Raw genomic sequence first — 18,599 nt, 5'->3', positions numbered from 1 at the left:
CGGGCACCACGCATCGTCCCGGCGCCGCTGCCGGGGCGGGAGCGAGCAGGGCCCGCACGCCACCAAGGCCCCGCCCCGCGCACCAGCCTACAGCTCCCGGCATGCCCCGGGGAGCGGTGCCTGGGCGGTGCAGGGCGCTGGGGGACTACAGCTCCCAGCATGCCTCGGTGAGGGGGCGGACAGGCGCCGGAAGGGACCAGACGTCCCACAATGCCCGAAGAGCGGTCGCGGTGGCAATACGGGGCGATGGCGGATGTTTGAGGGGGAAGGGGTGAGTGCGCCTGCGTGGTGGCGGGTGAGGCGCGGGCCGGGCGAACCGAACCGAACCGAACCGAACCGAACCGGGGTGGGCGGCGAGCCCCGCTCCGCGCGGGGAGAGCAGGGCAGGGCAGGGTAAGGGAGGAGGCCGGGGGAGGCTGCGCGGCCCCGCCGGGCCCGGCTCGCCGCGGAGGGGCGCGTGGCGGGCGGCCGGTCCCGCCGTGCCCCGCAGCGCCGGTGGAGCCGCGCGTTGCGCTGGAGCGGCCGCCTCCGCGCAGCAGCGCGAGTCCCGCGGGGTGTCGCCTCCCTCGGCTGGTAGCGGGGTCTGTAGCCCGGCTGCCGAGCACGGGCCGTGTCCGCTGACCGCGGGCTGGGCCCTGGCTCCGCTCCTGCTAGCTCGTCTTGAGCCTCTCAGAGACTCGGTTCGTAGCGTGTCGCTCGCTGCACCTCGGCAGCCCCTGCAGCAGCCGCAGTGTCAGCCGCATCCTGTGCAGGCGGTGGTGACTGCGGTGGTTATACCATTGCTGGAGCTCTCTTCGCGGCATGGACGCACACAGGTAGGCAGGTGGGCCTCAGCGTACTGTATGGCCAGAGCAGCCTCCGTAAATACAAGTGCTTCTTAGGCTGCCCTTCAATGTGCTCCTGTGCGAGCAGGACTGAACACGCGAGGAGGGCCAGGGTGGCCCTGGTAGCAGGTCACGCAGCAGGCAAGAGCAGCCCCTGTGCCCATTAATTAATTAATTGGAATACTGACAAGCCCCTATGCTGGATCTAAGCATAAAAAAATGCATTTGAGCCCCATTACTTGTTTCAGGGATTTCTGGTGAAGTGATCACACCGTGCACGTTTTGGCCTGTTGCACTCTACTGGGTTTGCGTGGACGTGTGACCCACAGCTGCAATGAGGAGCCTAAGAGTGCATTCCTTTAGTGTAATTACACTAGGATGTAAGTGATGTTCCAAATGCCGTGTCTCTGTTTCTGAGAGCTGACCATATGTTCTTTCTACCTAGCAGCCACAATGTCAAATAAGGAGGTAAAAGCGGCCTTAAAGAGTGCTAGAGAAGCAATAAGGAATAAAGAATATAAGGAAGCCTTAAAACATTGCAAGGTAATTAATTCTTTACTTGGAAATATTTATTTTTGCACTTGTATGTGTTTGCTGTTCTTTTCCCTCTGCAACTGCACAGCAATGCAGAAGAATGCATCTTGTTGGCACAGTTATATCAACATAAAACTATGTCAACAAGATGTAATTATCTCAACTGGCTGCACGTGTTACTTGCCTGAAAGTAAGCTCCATTCCTCTTGTCTTTTGCATTTGCTTGCTTGTGAAACAGAGGATATTCAGTTTAAAGCCATGTTGATAAAAATCTAAAAATCTATTTTTAATTAAAACTTCAACAAGAATACTTTAGTTGCTGAGTTACAGATACAGTTACTAGCAGGGCAATTGAAATGTGACCTTTTCTTGGCATAAGAAAGCTAAAGCTTTTGATTTTAGTCTTTTGCTAAAAATGTATTAACTTCTGATTCTTCCAAACAGAAGAGCTCACTAAACTTTAGTAAGAAAAGTCACTATGTGCATCTGTAAGGTGCATTTTATTCATGAGTTTTATTTGAAATTGCATATTTCTAGGCAGTCTTGAAGCAAGAGAAAAACAACTACAATGCCTGGGTATTTATTGGCCTGGCAGCTGCTGAGCTGGAGCAGCCTGATCAGGCCAAAGGAGCCTACAGGAAGGCTGTTGAGCTGGAACCGAACCAGTTACTGGCATGGCAGGTATGTTTGTGCTCTCATCCACTTTCTTCTCTCCACGGAGAGTGTCACTATGGAACTAAATGTGGGAACAGAACAGAGTGAAGATTTGCAGGTTTTTCTGGTCGTAGTGAGGCTTCATAGTAGATGATGTCCTGATTGTGTCCCCTGCCTGTGTGTGTAACGTGGCAGTCCAGCTCCAGGAGATGGAAGCTGTGCTTCCTGTGTGGAAGAGTGAAATGCACTAGCAAGAGCAATAATTAAAGCACATACAGTAAGTTTGTTAATGCTTAAAAGCAGTCTGAATTGTCATGCCCAGGGCTCAAGAAATGTTTCTTCCCTAGAGAAGAAAGCATTTTGATAACTTATTTTTTCTAGGCTCTACTGAATGAATTGCATTATTGACTTTCGCTGTGATAAAGTATACAGCTGGAATAACCATGCATTAGGTGGGGCATACGCAATGTCCTGAACATTACATAGTTATTTGGAGACTTGTGAAGGTTGAGTATCTCTTGATCAGATACCAAAGTCCAATATTACAGTAAGGTTTCTTGTATTTTCAATATAAACATTTTTAAGTTTAACACTTGGTGCCTGGTTTCAATTTCAAGTTCTTGAGTGAGTAACCAGGGTCTCTATCTTTGTTCCTCTACAAAGCTGTATCGTACTTGGATATAAAGCATCCGCCCTGTGACTTGGTGTGCTTTGTTACTATGTTTTGTCTGGTATGCAGACAAGGTTACATAATATTCACAAGTTTCCAATGGCTGTCAGTATCAGTTAGGAAAGCGAGGCTTGCTTTTCATTTAAAATAGATTCAAAAGGCAATACAGAAAGTACCCACAAATTTTGTTCAGAGGCAGCATTGCAGCATAAATTTCACTTATAATTGCAAACATCAAATGTTACTCTTTTTTTTTTCAAAAATCCAATCTGTTTCATTTTAAAGGGGTTGGCAAACCTATTTGAGAAATCCAACCAAACAGATGTCAAAGGAGACTTAGCAGACGTTTACCAAAAGCTCTTGGAACTCTATGAAAGGTAAAGAATATCAAAAACACAATTCTAACTAAAATTTCCAGTTTCTTCCTTTTTTTTCATTTTTTTTTTTTTAAAGAAGTCCAGCAAATGCCATTGCCGATGCTAGTCTGTCAGGTGTTGTTGTTTTTGTTTTGTTTTTAACTGTCATTTCAAAGGATAAGAGTTGGCTACTCAGATTTTCTGTAACAGAAAGTTGGAGAGAAAATAGTTCTTACTTCTGTCCCCCTAAAAAGGGGAGAACCTTTGTAAAAACTGTACTTTATTAGGAGAAAATTTTGTTAGCTGATATTCACTGTCTGAAATCCTTGATTTGAAGTGCTTTAAATAGTATGTAGTCTCTATTATTATCATTAATAAGTAGGCTTATTTTTTCTCCAGCTTTAGAACCATAGCAGATAAATCACCTAGTTCATATAGATAAACACAGCTAATTCACCAACTGTCGCTAGGGCCCATAGCTGACTGTTGTTTTCCTGTAGATTGACCATTGCTCAGAGCAATGCAGTACTTTAAAGTCATTTCTATTCAGTTAAAGTAGCAGTAAGCATTTTTTTAGGGTAATCTGTGGTCTTTATTGTAAAGACTTGCTTGGTAAACTTATCTTAATCAGAACTTATTATTTAACAGAATTTGAAAGATATTTCACTGTTTCTTGGAAAACCTAAACCTACTTGTGTGAGATTTTCTTCTTTTCCAGTGGTGACAAGCAGAAATGGTGTGATGTATGTAACAAGCTTGTGGAGCTGTATCGCCAAGAAAAGAAATATTTAGAGGTAAGTAACTCATTTACTTTTTCTTTATTGATCAGAAAGGTATTTATGGTAAGAATTGGCCTTTGTCTATGAATCTGTGTGGCTTAGCTACAGGCAGTCTACACGCAGTGAGAAGGAGTTGCCAAGCTGGTTGGCCTCAGGCCAAACTAGCACTCCCAAAGTCCACATCAGTGTGGCTCGTGCTAGAGATAAATGGGCCTTGTGAGCCTGTCTCTGCGTGGAGCTGTTAGATGGCTCTAAGGCTCACTGCTAGCTTGGCCTGCTATGCCTGGAGTCATATGAGAACACTATTCTTGCAGCTATCTCCTTTCCTTTGTCTTTACTCACATAGAAGTTTGCTTTCTTATAAGGCAGTATAGGCTCTTGCATCTTCCTTCTCCCACCTTGCCACTGGCAATGAAAAACGATTACTTACTTACTTACTTATTTATTTTAGAGTGTTGTATTAACAGCCTCAAAACTGTATTTTAACTGCAAAGGCACATTTTGCCCACCACTTGCAAAAACTCTAGTCTGTGTTAGTAATTTATCATGCAAAGGTAGACTCCATTTATATACAGTAGTATGCACTAATCTATATGTTAGGCTTCAGATTCCTGCTTTTTCTTTCTGAGTCTTGCAGATATTTCAGCACATGTTGCCGTTGTTCTTCTATCTCAGTTTCTAGTGTGGTAGATCTGACAAGGCTATTTTTGTTTCCTTTTTTTCCCTTTTCTCTAGCATTTACAGGGCTGTCTTGTTTTTTGGTGGTGGTGATTTTTTTTTCCTGTTTGTTTGTTTTTATTGCTGCTTTTCTCTTGAAGAACCACTTGCAGCATTTCCAAACGTATGATATTTTAGTCAGAAAGAAGGTAAATCCTGACAATTCCTCAAAACGTCACCCTGATGCCTGTTCTAGGATGGAAGCAAGCTCTTTTCCCTTTCTTCTAGTAAAAGTCTACTAGTTCATTTACCTGTTGCTGTTTACAACAGATTTCCTACCTGTGTGTATGATAGATACCATAGGAAGGACTTCACCAGCACCCACAGCATCTTTCAGGATGTTTTACTAAAGGATACTCTAATCTAGGCAAGTTTAAAATGCTGCTGTACTTGTTTGCATTACCATCCAAAATTTGCTTGCACGTTACAACCTTTGTAACCATCTCTCAGCTTTTTATAGAGAACACCCTCTTATTGACAGTTGTTCCTTAGCTACTCTGGTGCTACACTTTCTGGCTCTTTAAGAAGCATGTTACACTATCTGGATTTTTTTCCTTTTCTGTGTACAAGTTGTGATTACTCTATTTGCATTTAAATTTTTCAAGAAATGATGCAAGAGTCTTTGCAATTGTATATTATGTAAATGTAAGTGCAGAAATATATTAGTAATATAGTAGTATTTATGTTATCTGTTGACTATTCAAAACGATGTGCATAGATAACATGTTAGTTCTATTTGCCAAATACTGTTTGCTGTTTGATCTCTTAATCTGGAAAGCTGATGCTCACTGCTTAGAGTTGACAGTAATTGGAAAGCTCATAGCAGACCTCTAATCTTTTTGAAAGAGATTCATTTGTATCCTTTTGGCAGGTGGCTCGAATGTGGCACAAACTTGTACAAGTGAAGAAGGAGGGAGGTGCAGATAATGCAGAGCTTCATCAACTTTGGAAGAAGATGATCCAGTTACTAGCAGACAGGACACAAAATCAGGATAATGAAACTGAGCAGTTGGTAATATTTATCACTCCTACACATCTAGATATGTACATACAGAATGCGACTATACTTTATATGAAGCCTTAAAAATCATGCAGGTCTTATCACACACAGAATCACAGGATGACTGAGTTTGGATGACCTCTAGAGATCATCTAGTCCAACCCCCATGCTCCATATGACTGTGTTTCATATTAACTTCCAGTGGTATTGAACTCTTCCAGAAAATGGAGATTTTTTTTTCTAGTTTCTAGATAATGTTTGGAAACAAAAGTGTTAAGTGTGCTGATCCCTGAAACAGATCTTGGGTGAAATGAAGCACCTAAATCCAAATGAGTGTTCCCGGGCTTCTTCATTAGCTGCCAGCTAAAATTGTGTAGAAGCCCAGGTTAACAGTGTAACACAGTGACAGATTACTGTGAGTCTGCATTTTACCAGAAACAAAGTGGCTGAACAGAACAACCCATAGCATACTCATAAACTCTGTCAGTCTGGAACCACAGTGTTCTTCAAAGCAGAAACCCTTCTTGCACATGTATGTTGAGAAAGTAGCTTTGCTCTGTTTTTTCCCATTTCTTCCAACCCAATGGGAAATTTTCAGCAAGAGTCTCAAAGGGATTAACAGTTAAGGTACTTAGCCTAGACAGGCAACCTTTAAGTTTAAATTATCTTCTTTAGATTGTAAGCTCTCACTTTAGGAGAATGTCAGAACTAACTAATAATCCCCCGCCTCCCTTTTAACCAAAGCTGCTTCAGCAGAGAAGGTGGAGGTTTCTCTTTCTCAGCTTGAATTGTAGCCATATTCTATACATGGAAAGTATAAATCAAATTAATTTCAGGCAGAAATTTTTTAATCTGGATCTTGTACTGTCAGAGGTGGCAAGTACCCTAAGTTAGGGGTTCTTATAGAAAAGAGGTGCTGCTTGCAGAACTGTTCTTTATTCAAATTTAAAAAGGAAGAAAATTGTGTTTTTGGAGAAAAAATACATGAATGTTCAGGAATGGGTTTCATCAACTACTTGCTAGTTTACTTTTCTGCAGCTCAGAGTAAGACACATAAAAATGATTGAAGACAACTTTCTATTCAACATCTCACTTCTAAAAAAGTGTGGGCAGCTTCCTGACATTATTTTATTGCTTCCATTCTATGGAGCTTACAGTTTTTCACGTATATAGGGAAATCAAGAAATAAGACTAGATTTCTTTAGCACCATGGGTAGAAGACCGACAGCCAAGCCTAGGCAATGCTGAGGTGTTTTGGTACCAACTCCTCTTTTGGATGTAGACTAAGGTACAAGGAGGAGTCTAGCTTGCTACAAATTTCAGCTTTCCTTTTGCTATCTCTTGCTATATTGTAATACACTTCATTTCATTTGGTGCTGATAGACTAATGTGCTTTGTGTCCTCTTTGACTACTATAGCATAGAACTTAGTTCTTTTGTAGCTATCTCTGTTCACAGTATATACATAAGCTTCATGAGTAAAATGCAGATAGGTTGAAATACACACTTGACTCTGAAGGATACATGCTTAGACTTATTGCTTGTTGCATTCCTATTTTTTCTTATTTCAGCTTTTGACTGCATTTGAACATGCAGTGAACTCTTGTGACAGTGTTCCCAGTGATGAGCACCAAAATCTCTACAAAGACTTTATTCAGTGTTTGTCAAAAGTAAGATTTCTTTGTTCTGTTTTCTTCAGTGGATAGGCATAACATTCCACAGCTGATGATTCGCACACATTTTTTTCCCCTTTCAAGCTTCCTCATGAAACACTGAGATTGAAGAAGACCTGTGATGATATGATGGCTTTATATCCTACTGTGAGTTATCCTTTAGAAGTACTTTGCTTGCACTTTATTCAGTCAGGTGAGTAGATGGTTTTAGATATTTTAGTGCTTAAAATAGCTCCTTTTTTTAATAGCTGCCTTTATGACCTCCTTCAGAAAAATTTGAATTCTTGGCTTTCAGGGGCCTGTACCAGCATGTTGTTTATTTTCTGTGCTGTAGTTTTATTTGCCTGTGAGAAGTGTTTTGCTATTTCTTTAGCTTTTTAAAGAAACAGGCTCGAACATAACAGTGACTCTAACCAAACATGTATATTGAGTTAAATGCAATGCTCTTAACATATAAAGTTAAAAAGGATGATCAAATGAAGTTTTTTAACAGCAGTTCAAAGTCTCGTGCCACAAATCATTGCAATTGCTTTGTATAGGGACTAGTAGATCCACAGCTGAACTTCAGTGTAAAACAGTGGAATCAGTTACAGTTAAGCCAAAATGTTTAACTAGTGGTTTGCCAGTAAAACTGTTCAGCAAGCTCATCACAGTGATTTGGTGGGTAGGTAACACATAATCTGGAATGAAATTATTTTGGTTTATTTGTGGCAGAGTGTTTTAGGGCATTTGGCTTGAGTGAAAAGCTTAAGGGTCATATATTATGAAAGTATGTATATAGTAACTTGAGTGGATAAAATTTGTATTTTGTACTATGTGTTAGTTTTTTTGGAGGCAGTGAATATTTAGGTTACTACCACTTCCCCCCACCCCATTAGGCATATAGTACTTTTGGAAAAGAGATCAATAGATTTTTAAAAGCTCGTTACCTTAAGCTGAAAAGAGAGATATTACTTTTAAAGGGATTTATTCATATAGATAGGTTGTTGGAGACTTTTGTTTTGGTTTAAATCTGCAGGTCTACAAAATGTTTCTCTTCCTGAAACCAGGTACTTTCACTGAAGAGGCCCTGCATTGTTTTTCTAGACTTTTGGAGATGGACCCAAGTAGTGGTCCAGGCATTATTGGTTCAGGTATAAAATATCTCCAGGAAAGGAAATATGAAGAGGCTGTTAAGAGCCTTACTGAAGGTAAGTATGTAATATTAAGTATAGATTCTCTAGTTCAACCAGCAGCGGGTTACAGTGGATATTTTAGGGATTTTTATACTTAAAATACCTTGTCAGTTCTGCTGCAAGCTGCAAAAAGACCCTTAGTTTGCAAAGGAATGCTTAGCTCCTTGGCTGGTTTAGGATTTAGATGTTTGTTAAGCGTAGCTTTAGGTATAACTTCAGAGAAGTCCAGTGTTGCTATCTGCTATCACGGTCAGCTCTGTGGTATTTTCATCTTTAAAGCTGCTTAATTAGGCTGTTACTGGAAACCAACTAGATGAAGCAGTAAAAATAACAATAGCATCAAGGAATAGAGAATTTATGAAGTCAAACTCTTGTTCACAGGGAGCACCAGGTCCTTCACTGCAGAGCTGCTTTCCATTAGGTCAAGCCCAGCCTGTGCTGGTGCATGAGATTATTCCTCTGTAGGGGAAGGACTCTTTCTGTTGAACTTCCTTAGGTTCCTTGAAACTAATCATAACGAGAGCTTACGTTTTTCTTCTCTTTTACCTTATTTTGAAGGGTGTGTAAGTTGAGAACAGTTTTAAAGTAAGACCCAGAAATTATTAACTGTAAGTCTCACTCTGATTATCTAGTGATAATGTTTTTGATGGTAATACAACATCCACAGCATCTTTGCAGCCCTAAACAACTTTGTTTAACCCTTCTCTTAGGTTTAGAGAAGATTAGCCAGTGTCCATCAGGATGGTATTATTTGGCACAGGCACAGATGAAAATGCACAAGCACAAAGAAGCTGTCCTGTCCTGCAATCAAGGTAACTGAAAGAGCAAACTTAATCAAAAATCAAAAAACTGGGCCAAACAGCTGATAACTACCTGGGACCACAGGTATAGGTATCAAAATTTTTTTAGTCTAAGACTAAAAGACTTGAACCTCATAGACAGACTACGAGACTTCGTAGTCAGTGTTACAAAATAAGATTCTAGTCAAAGGAATGTTTTGAGGAAGAAAAAAAAAAACTGTGAAATGAGATGTTGTCACCCAGTGCAATACATTAACAAACCTTACCTTGATAGTAACTTTTTCTCCATGCTAGATGACAATGAGGGCAGTCATTCTGACCTAGTGATGCTCATCTAATTGGAAAACAACCATGATTATTTGATGGTTGTAAACAAAAGGTATGAAGATTTATATAAAGAATTAATATAAAAATAAAAATATAAATACAAAGTAAAGAATTGACTCTAGCTATTGCTCCCTTGGTCTTACAATTTTTTAAGACAAAAATTTTAAAATACTGGAAATGGTGATCCTCTTTCAGAGAATCACAGAATGGTTGAGGTTGGAAGGGACCTCTAGAGATCAATCTAGTCCAACCCCCTTGCTTCAGCAGGGACACCCAGAGTCTGAGGCACAGGGCGGCACCCAGGCGGGTTGGGAAGATCTCCAGAGAAGGAGACTCCACAGCCTCCATGGGCAGCCTGTGCCAGGGCTCTGTCACCCTCACAGGAAAGAGGTTCTTCCTCATATGGAGATGGAAGTTCCTGAGTTTCAACTTGCTGTCTCTTGTCCTATCACTGGCCACCACTGAGAAGAGCTCTTTCATTCCTTTTTCGTTTTTACTTGATGAAACTTTCTCTTGCCAACAGCTCTCAAAACTCTTGGACCTCTTGAAAGTTCTGATCTTCAGCAGAAAAACCTTATTCTTCAGTTGAAAGCAGAGACTCTGATTAAAATAGCTAATGCTGAGACTGCAGAAGAGGCCATTAATGCACTCGAACAGGTAGTTTCATTGATGTAAACATTCTTTTACAAAAATATGCTCCTGGCTTTATGCACTAAAAACCCAAACTGTGTATTTCTTCCCTTTCCTTTCCACTTTCTGTAATAATTAGACTACTCCTTACCATTACTTACCTTACCTTCCTTATTCTTTTTTATGGTAGACAATACAGTCTGTGTCTCTCTATTTTATTGATTGATTGATTTGATTTTATCCTGTCTTGCTCAAGTGTTCCTGGGTTCTTGCTCATGCAGTGGCTTGTGTTTATCTTTGTTTGAATTATGGTTATAATGTTACTCCCGTCTTCTCTGTACTACTCGATAAGCAGGAGCAACTGCTTGAAGATTTACTGGGAAAGATTTAAGCAGAGGCTGCTTCTCTTATTTCATGTTCCTTCTATTATGCTCCATGGGTTAATGTATGAGCTTAGTACTTAGACCTCTTCAACTTTGTCCTTGCTCTCTCTGCTCAGCTACCTATTCTCCAGCAAAAGCCATCTCCGCAGTCTACCATCTAAATATAAAGCGTGTGTTTTTGTGTGTGGGTTTTTTTTTTTTTTTTCCCTCTCCTTCTGCCCCTACTGCTATTTAATATCTATGCTTTGAGTATCTGTGATTACTTAATCTGGAAAGCGAATAATTTGACTGTGATTGTTTGGTTTTCTAGATTGTGGATGCCGGCAGTGATCCCGTGCTCTTAGCTCTCAGAGGCCAGGCTTACCTAAACAAAGGCTTAACAGAAGAAGCTTCAAAGGTTTGTATAGTGTTGTAAAATATACGCATAGCAGAACGTTTGAATTTCATATGGAAATAACCAGGGAATACCCTTTTGCAGATTTCACACGAGCTTCTGTTGTCCCACCCTGATCTGGCAGAGGCCCATGCTCTTCAGGGCTTCATCCATTATTCCCAAAAGAACTATGAACAGTCAGAAAAAAGGTACTGTATTTGATTCCCATGGGGAATATGTGATGGAAAATAGAATACAGTGTGGTTCAATTTTTTTTAGTTTGTCTGATCTGGTGTTTGTTTCTTCTATTTAGTTTTCAAAATGCTATTGAAAGAAAGGCTGAAACTGCAGAGTATCATCAGTACCTGGGGCTCACATATTGGTTCATGAGTGATGAGACAAAAAAAGACAAAGGGAAAACCCTGACACACTTCTTGAAGGTAAAAACTTCTTCAGCTATTCATGAAGAATTAACATTTCCCTGTATCAGAACCCAGTGTAGAAAATACACTGCATGGAATGAGAAGCCTCTTATTCAGTCTACATAATCAGTCCTCTGGAGTCTGTAAATTGGGAAGTTCAACTATGCAAAGAACCACTGTAAGGAGCTGTCCAGTTACTTGAAGTCTTCCTGCTGCTTTTCTCCTTTCACCTAATTCACTTAGCTTTTGAGGGAGTCAAACGTAGTGGCTGTTCTCTTGATCTCCTTTCTCTAGGAGTGTGGATTTGAGGCCTGTAGGTATCCAGGTATCCAGGTATTTCACAGAACTGTGAAAGCATCTTGAAATGGGGAGTCCAAAATACAAAATGAGAAAGGGAAAAGAATCTTTTGGGTATTTGGTTGTGGCTTTTTCTCTGCATGCAGATAAGAATATGAACAGAAAAGATGTAGTCTGGTATCATTATTGGTAACAAGTGAGTATACAAAGAGTATATGTAGAGACTGCAACTTGGCTGTATAACTTGGTCGTAGCTTTTGGCATCCCATCACTTAGAGTTTCTGTAAAAACAGAGTTCTGGACAGTGTATTTGACGTGAAAAAGACTTTAAACCTAAACCATTTTCATAGAATCATAGAATGATTAAGGTTGGAAGGGACCTCCAGAGATCATCTGGTCCAACCCTGCTAGCGCACATGGCACAGGGCTGCATCCAAGTGGGTTTTAAAGATCTCCAGAGAAGCATTTTGTGTGAGCCTTTTTGTTTTTGTCGAAGTTGTTCTGCTTGACAGTTGTGGGTTTCTGTGATATAACCTAATCTGGCAAGTATACCTTTTTCAGAGGGAGAAGACCTTAAAAGATGCTGTCCTATGCAGTAAGGAACTGCTTGTTATCAACACACAGTACTTCATGTACTTTGTTTATAATGCTTGGCGTTGAGGTGTCACATTTTCTGCACGTATTTAAATCTCAGAAATATTTGAACTTCATCTGTAATACGTAGAATATTTAAACTTTGCTTTAATAACTGATTAAGCAGAGACTGTACATGTAATGATCACTGGATCTGTATTTGTTGTGCTTCAAAATGCACTCTTGAGTTATATTCATATTATTCCTTATAGGCTGCAAAATTGGACAGCTACTTGGGAAGTGTCTTTTGCTGTTTAGGTAACTACTACAGAGATATTGCTGGAGACAAAAGTAGAGCTCGTGGCTGCTATAAAAAGGCTTTTGAACTGGATGGAACCGATGAAGAATCAGGATCTGCAGCTGTAGACTTGAGTGTGGAACTTGGAGACATGGTATTGTACATAGTTTTGGATCACTGATGTTTTGGGTTTCTTTTAAACTGTTTCTTAGAATCACTTTAGGCTTCTGTATTTCAGAATGGAATTGGGAACCTGGTGCTTTGCCATTATTTTTATAGCTGAACTGCTTCAATGTTATGCCTCAATTCTGAATTATGTCTCTGTGGAAGCGTGGAGGAGTGAAGTATAACACTGTAGCAATGAAAAGCATTATTTAGATTTAGCTTTATGATAACACAAAGGAGAGGGGAAAAACAAGAACAAAGATCTGTACTTTGACATTCTGTTGGAGCATCTAGAGAGTCAGACTGAGCATCTGACTTGCTGCAGATACTTATACCCTTCTCTAGTTAAAACTTGTCTCTACATACTTTGTAAGAAGCTACTGTCTACTTGTTAAAGACATTTTTAGATGTGATAATTGCCCCTTTTACTCCGCCACTCAGCCTGCCAGCTTAAAAAAAACAAAACAAAACTCTAACATTTTTCCATTATAGTAACTAACAGATTAGGCAGGCTAATGATTTGCTGGATTAGAAGTATTCTTCTCAAGCAATAACTTTGTTCTTCGGAAACAGATGTCTGCTAACTTGGCTTTTTTTTTCTTTTGTTTTTTTTCAGGACACTGCTCTGTCAATCTTGAATGAGGTAACCGAAAAAGCAAGTACTGGGACAGCCAAATGGGCCTGGCTTCAACGTGGACTCTACTACTTGAGAACTGATCAGCCGTTGCAAGCTGTAGTTGAGTAAGAGAAGTAGTATTTTAAAAACTTCCCATAAATGCTGGTAAAATAGTCTTTGATCTTAGTAGATATTGAAAATAAACTAATTGTAGGATGGTCTTACCACACAATAGAAAATGAGCAAGCTCTATCTGTCTCCAGTTCCAGAGTTAGCACAATACATTTTCTTTGCAATAGCAGAGTTTGGTGCTAATAACACTGTGCTAACAACAGTGACAGCCATAGACAAGCATGGTATAGCACTGAAGACTGAACCAAAATTAGGTACAGGGTCTAGACTTTTATACTGTGCACTATGAAAATGCAAATGCTACTTGTTTAAAAGTTCTGTGTGGTTGTCAGGACACATGTCTGTGTCCTGAGAACACATGATACAAAGAAAGATGATTCTTTTAATTATTGTAAATAGTAGTGCTTTATATTTAGATGATTTTTATCATTTTTTATCATTATTATTTTTATATCTTCAGTTTGCAGGCAGCTGTCAGAGCTGATCCAAAGGATGCCAACTGCTGGGAATCTCTAGGGGAGGCCTATTTGAGCAGAGGTAGCTATATGACAGCTCTGAAATCCTTCACAAAGGCCAGTGAGCTGAACCCAGAGCTTGTATACAGTGTTTACAAAACTGCAGCAATTCAACAGATCCAAGGCAAATACAAAGAGGCTATAGCTACCTATCAACAAATCTTAACAAAGACAAAAGATTACATGCCTGCGCTGAAAGGTATTGCATCTGAATATGAAAGTAACTCCTTTCTCCTTCTTCATGGTGTAGTACTTCAGTCTTGTGAAGAGGTTGAGATGTATTGAGGTTTGCCGATGTGGCTTGGGCTAGGGGTATGCAGAGTCCAAAAAAAAAAAAAAGAAAGGAGGTAAGGGGAGGGGGAAAAAGCATAGTAACCTGCAATATCTGAAGAGCTCTTATCATTCCCACACATCTGGATTTTCATTTCTCTCAAATAAGTACAGAAAGAGATTATTCCTATGCATCTAGCAAGCAAGATGGTAGAGTTTTTAAGATACAAATTGGAACCAGCTAAAGATGCTGCAGTTCTACTCAGGTATACGCAGGCAATGATCCAGATTGCTGTTTCTAAAAGGTGGGCTGTGCTTATGTTCTGCCTGCTCTTGACTCTGTGGTCTTCCCCTTGTGTTTTTAACCGTGGAGATTCAGACCTTTCTGTGAGTTTGAGTCATTAAAAACAGCAGTAACCTATCCCTGGTAGGAGTGTCATCAGTGTTAGAGGTGGCCCTAGGTGTCTTTCATATGTAGCTGGAGCAAGGTGGAACAGGAATTCTGCATTCCTGTTTATGTTGATCCTCCCAATATGTAATACTAGCAGCGTATGACTTTGGTAGCCAATGAGCAACTGTTCTGTTCATGTTCTCTATGTTGTTTTGCCTTCATTCTCACTGTTTATGTGCATCTCACTAATTCCGTATTTTAGTTGGGTCTTTTTTGTGCAGAAGCTGCCTCCTGCTTGATATAGACGTGTTTTTAAGATGTGGAGTCTTCTTTGTATAAAAGACCTTTGTCTTTTGGTTGAATGTCAGCTAGTTATTGCCAAACTAGAACAGAAGTGTTGGGTTAGTGTGACACTAGGAAAAGCTTCTCACCTGAAAAGGCTACCGATAGCTTTTCCTTTATCCTCTCCATTTAGTTTTGTCTCTCGGAATTTGCCAGACTCAAGCGGCATGGCAAAAACTCACAATAGAGCTAGAGAGAATTGCAGGTAGGCAGCTTTATTGATTTTCAGCCAGGAAGGCATCAGTTGAGGGCAGTAACAGTTTGCAAAGGAGTTTACCAGAGTGCATACACATATAGAAGAAATATATTTATGATCTGTAGATGTCAGTGGATGTTGCTGTTTCTCTAGTGAAGTGCTTAGAGAAGAGATGAACACACTCCATCAAAGTGTGTTGCCTATCCTATCTCCCTTCCTGCCCACATCCCTATGAATTTGTTCTGTTATGTTTCACAGAGGTATGCGTTTGATTACAGGACTTGGTGAATGCTATTTCATGCTGGCAAAATCAGCCCTTGATCAGTATTTTGATGGGAAGGCTATGGATTATATAGAGCAGGCTCTTGAATTTTCTACAAGGTTAGTACTACGTATTAACGGTTTTAATTTCCACTGAGTTTGTGGGAAATGTTTGGGAACTTTTACTTAAACTTTAAATCAAATAGTCTAAGTTCCTAATCAAGAAATAAGCACGTGCCTACTGAAAATGGCGTAAATGCTGCATGGTGGGCTTAGACTGCTTGAGTGAATGATAGTTGCAGAACTTTCTCCTGTCTTCTGTTTAAAAATACTGAGTCTTTTGATTAAAGCCCAAGTGTTTAATCACACTCATTTCCCTTCGGCTGTCATGTTTTATGTTTGGGACCAGTGTGGTGGGGAGGGTGTCCTACCAGAACTGATGGAAGACAGGAGATTGTTTCATCTCTGTTGCAATCTTTTTATTTCAGACAGAACTGCTGCAGTATTTTAAGTAAACTGGTGTAGCTGCTCTTTTAGTAGAGGGTTCTTCAAGCCTCTGCAAATTGCTTGTGTTTGTAAATGTGATGATCCTCTAAAATGGAATTGTGGGTGTAGTTATTTGGTGTGCCACTAAATAATGGCTGATTTTCAGAGCTGACTCTTGATCTCAAAGCTGAGAGATGCTGGCATGTGGTAGTCTATCTGTCTCTCTTGGTTTCTGTCTCTTTCCCTGTGCTTTAAGGTATTTTTGACTTTTCTAAGTTAGAACTTAAATAGGATAAAAAATAAATTCAGAAATCAAATAGCTCATTGATTACATTTGACATAGAGACATTGTTTGAAACTATGAACTTTCTCTCAGAAAAGAGTATTGCAATGTCTGAACATTGCAATATTTTGTATGCTTGTTATTAATTTACAGGGCAGCAAAATGCAATCCTGATATGTGTTGCCTCTGGAAACTGCTTGGAGATATATGTACTAGTGTGCACGTCCTTTCACCAACCAAAGTGAAAATTCAAGTTCCAGGATGCCTTCTTGGTAAAAATGCAGACAAACAGATTCTGCAGAAAAGCGAGCTGCTCACCCTGGGAGGAAGGTAGGAATGCTTGTTCTCAAGCACGTCTAACCACTTGTGCCCACTACTGGCGTCTTCAGTATCCTAGACCAGAAGGAGCAAAAGGAAACTAACGCTCTCCCCACCTGTGTGCTGAGTGAAAATTTGAGGTGGATTGATAGGGCCTCACATGGTTTCTAAATGTCTTCCCCACTTGTTGCAGGATGTGTTTCCAGGCTTGCCACTGTGTATGTTAGCACTGTTACGTCGCACCCTGTCATGTTGCCTCTGTCTCCAGAGCATGCCTGCATTCTGCCTGGCACTCAGCAAACTGTGCCATTTTAAATGGAGAAGCTGCAGTAGACACTAGCTAATTCTGTCAGAACTATCCCAGCTCAAAGTAATACTCTTAAATTTTCTTATAAAAATGCCATCAATTCTAGCCCTAGGTGCTGGATCTAGATTACATTAGAAGTTCTTTGTTCCTGGCCCTGGAAGCTCATGTCAATAGAAAATATTTATAGGATTCTTGTAGCCCCTTCTGTGGATCCCTCTGAGCTTTGCGCAGTTGGATGTGTAAGTTGAGACAGACAAGAAAAACAGCTCCTTAGTGAATCTCTACCATGACACGATAACCTCTTGATATATCACTGAGGTTGCTTTCCAGGGTACTTGATCAAATAACATACTTCCTAGGTGAAATCTGATTAACTGCTGTGATTAACTGTGAACTCCTGAATGACAGCAATGACGTATGTAGTGACTGCTTTAATTGGCAACACACATACTACACCTAACGTAGTTAGGATGTGTTACACATTTGTGGCCTTACAACTGTCGGGCAGCACAAACTGTGTTGAGATCAGGATAGATTCTGTGAAGGAAACTGTCTGAGTTAAACCACAGCCAACAACAACACTGAAAAAGGTGTGTGACAACTTTCAGTCCTGTTACATTTATAATTATGTAGTTGTCACTGTTTCTTTCTGTTCTTGTCTGGTTTTTGTTTGTGTTTATATACATTTATTTGGTTTATGTGTGTTTCTCAGTTTTCTGTCCATGAAGAGACTATGAATAATGCTTCTCTGATTCATGTTTCTGTAGGTGTTACGGCAGAGCTTTAAAATTGGCGCCTTTGCCCAGCATATGGTGTGATCTAGGAATAAATTATTATCGACAAGCAGAGCACCTGACAGCAATGGGCACTGACGTGAATGAGACCAATGAACTGTTAGAGAAATCTTTACAGGTATTCCCTCTGTGTGTGTATGTGTTTTTATATAAATATATAAAACCCTATTTTATATATATATATAATATATATATAAAACCACATATTTATATATATATATATAAAAAATTGAAGTTGGCTCTGATGCCTTTATGCATCATCTTTGTCCTCAGTAAAAGCTAAGTCTCTGAATAAGCAAATGCTCCAAGTCATAATTTTTGCTCTCCTACTGATGTAATTCACACTTGATTCTCTTCTAGTGTATCAAAAAAGCTGTGAGGCTTGACAGCAAAAATCATCATTACTGGAATGCACTTGGTGTAGTTGCTTCCTGTAGTGGTAAGTCTTCTGTAAAACCCCTAGCTGCAAAATGTCCTAAATTAGAAGGCAAATTGATTAATGCTGTTCACGAAACTTAGTTATATCTAGCTCTTCTCTTTTCCAGCTATTGAAAATTATGCTCTTGCTCAACATTCGTTTATCAAATCTGTTCAAGCTGAGCAAAATGTAAGTGCTGTAGGCAGTTACCATCTGTTTCAAGTGGGCATTTAAAACTCTTTTTTCTGCTGCAGAGTTATTTTTGAATATAACAATAATATGTTGATTTTAACTTTATTTCTTCTGTCTAGAATGTTGTTGCCTGGACCAACTTGGGGGTTTTGTATCTAGTAACCGAAAACATTGAGGTAACTCCCTTTCTCCCTTTCCTCATCTTCAAATACAGCTCTCCCTCCCCTTTTTTTTTAAGGGAGTATATGGAAGCAAATGTATGGGCAAAGTGAGAGCCTCCTTCTCACATTCAAGAAACATTCTTCCTTTGCACTAAATAAAATGTGCTGCTCTACCATACCTGAGTTGTGCAGATGAGTTAAATGTGGGTTTTTTTTTTTTTGAGTAGATGAGTTCTAGCAATCTTTTCATAGACTATTGAGGTTGATT

General features: G+C 40.0%; 1 protein-coding gene across 1 annotated transcript in view; it reads left to right on the top strand.

The window, feature by feature from the left end:
• The first annotated feature begins 234 nt into the window (after positions 1–234).
• The window catches only part of TTC37 (tetratricopeptide repeat domain 37), a 41,841-nt gene continuing 23,476 nt past the window's right edge, over positions 235–18,599 (top strand). Inside the window, exons 1-23 of the mRNA XM_026044102.1 lie at positions 235–271; positions 1,270–1,367; positions 1,896–2,039; positions 2,968–3,059; positions 3,757–3,832; positions 5,406–5,546; positions 7,105–7,203; positions 7,291–7,399; positions 8,256–8,396; positions 9,092–9,193; positions 10,032–10,165; positions 10,832–10,918; positions 11,000–11,103; positions 11,208–11,334; positions 12,459–12,638; positions 13,266–13,390; positions 13,858–14,111; positions 15,390–15,492; positions 16,295–16,471; positions 17,534–17,678; positions 17,921–17,999; positions 18,106–18,167; positions 18,290–18,346. Of these exons, the coding sequence (XP_025899887.1) occupies positions 1,278–1,367; positions 1,896–2,039; positions 2,968–3,059; positions 3,757–3,832; positions 5,406–5,546; positions 7,105–7,203; positions 7,291–7,399; positions 8,256–8,396; positions 9,092–9,193; positions 10,032–10,165; positions 10,832–10,918; positions 11,000–11,103; positions 11,208–11,334; positions 12,459–12,638; positions 13,266–13,390; positions 13,858–14,111; positions 15,390–15,492; positions 16,295–16,471; positions 17,534–17,678; positions 17,921–17,999; positions 18,106–18,167; positions 18,290–18,346 (2,628 nt within the window). The 5' untranslated portion in view covers positions 235–271; positions 1,270–1,277. The remainder of the gene's footprint in view (positions 272–1,269; positions 1,368–1,895; positions 2,040–2,967; positions 3,060–3,756; positions 3,833–5,405; positions 5,547–7,104; positions 7,204–7,290; positions 7,400–8,255; positions 8,397–9,091; positions 9,194–10,031; positions 10,166–10,831; positions 10,919–10,999; positions 11,104–11,207; positions 11,335–12,458; positions 12,639–13,265; positions 13,391–13,857; positions 14,112–15,389; positions 15,493–16,294; positions 16,472–17,533; positions 17,679–17,920; positions 18,000–18,105; positions 18,168–18,289; positions 18,347–18,599) is intronic.

This window comes from Nothoprocta perdicaria, unplaced genomic scaffold, assembly GCF_003342845.1.
Source record: "Nothoprocta perdicaria isolate Ctin4 unplaced genomic scaffold, notPer1 scaffold_35, whole genome shotgun sequence".
NCBI lineage: Eukaryota > Metazoa > Chordata > Aves > Tinamiformes > Tinamidae > Nothoprocta > Nothoprocta perdicaria.
The sequence above is the reverse complement of the archived record's forward strand: the minus strand, read 5'-3'. Positions and strand labels throughout refer to the sequence as shown.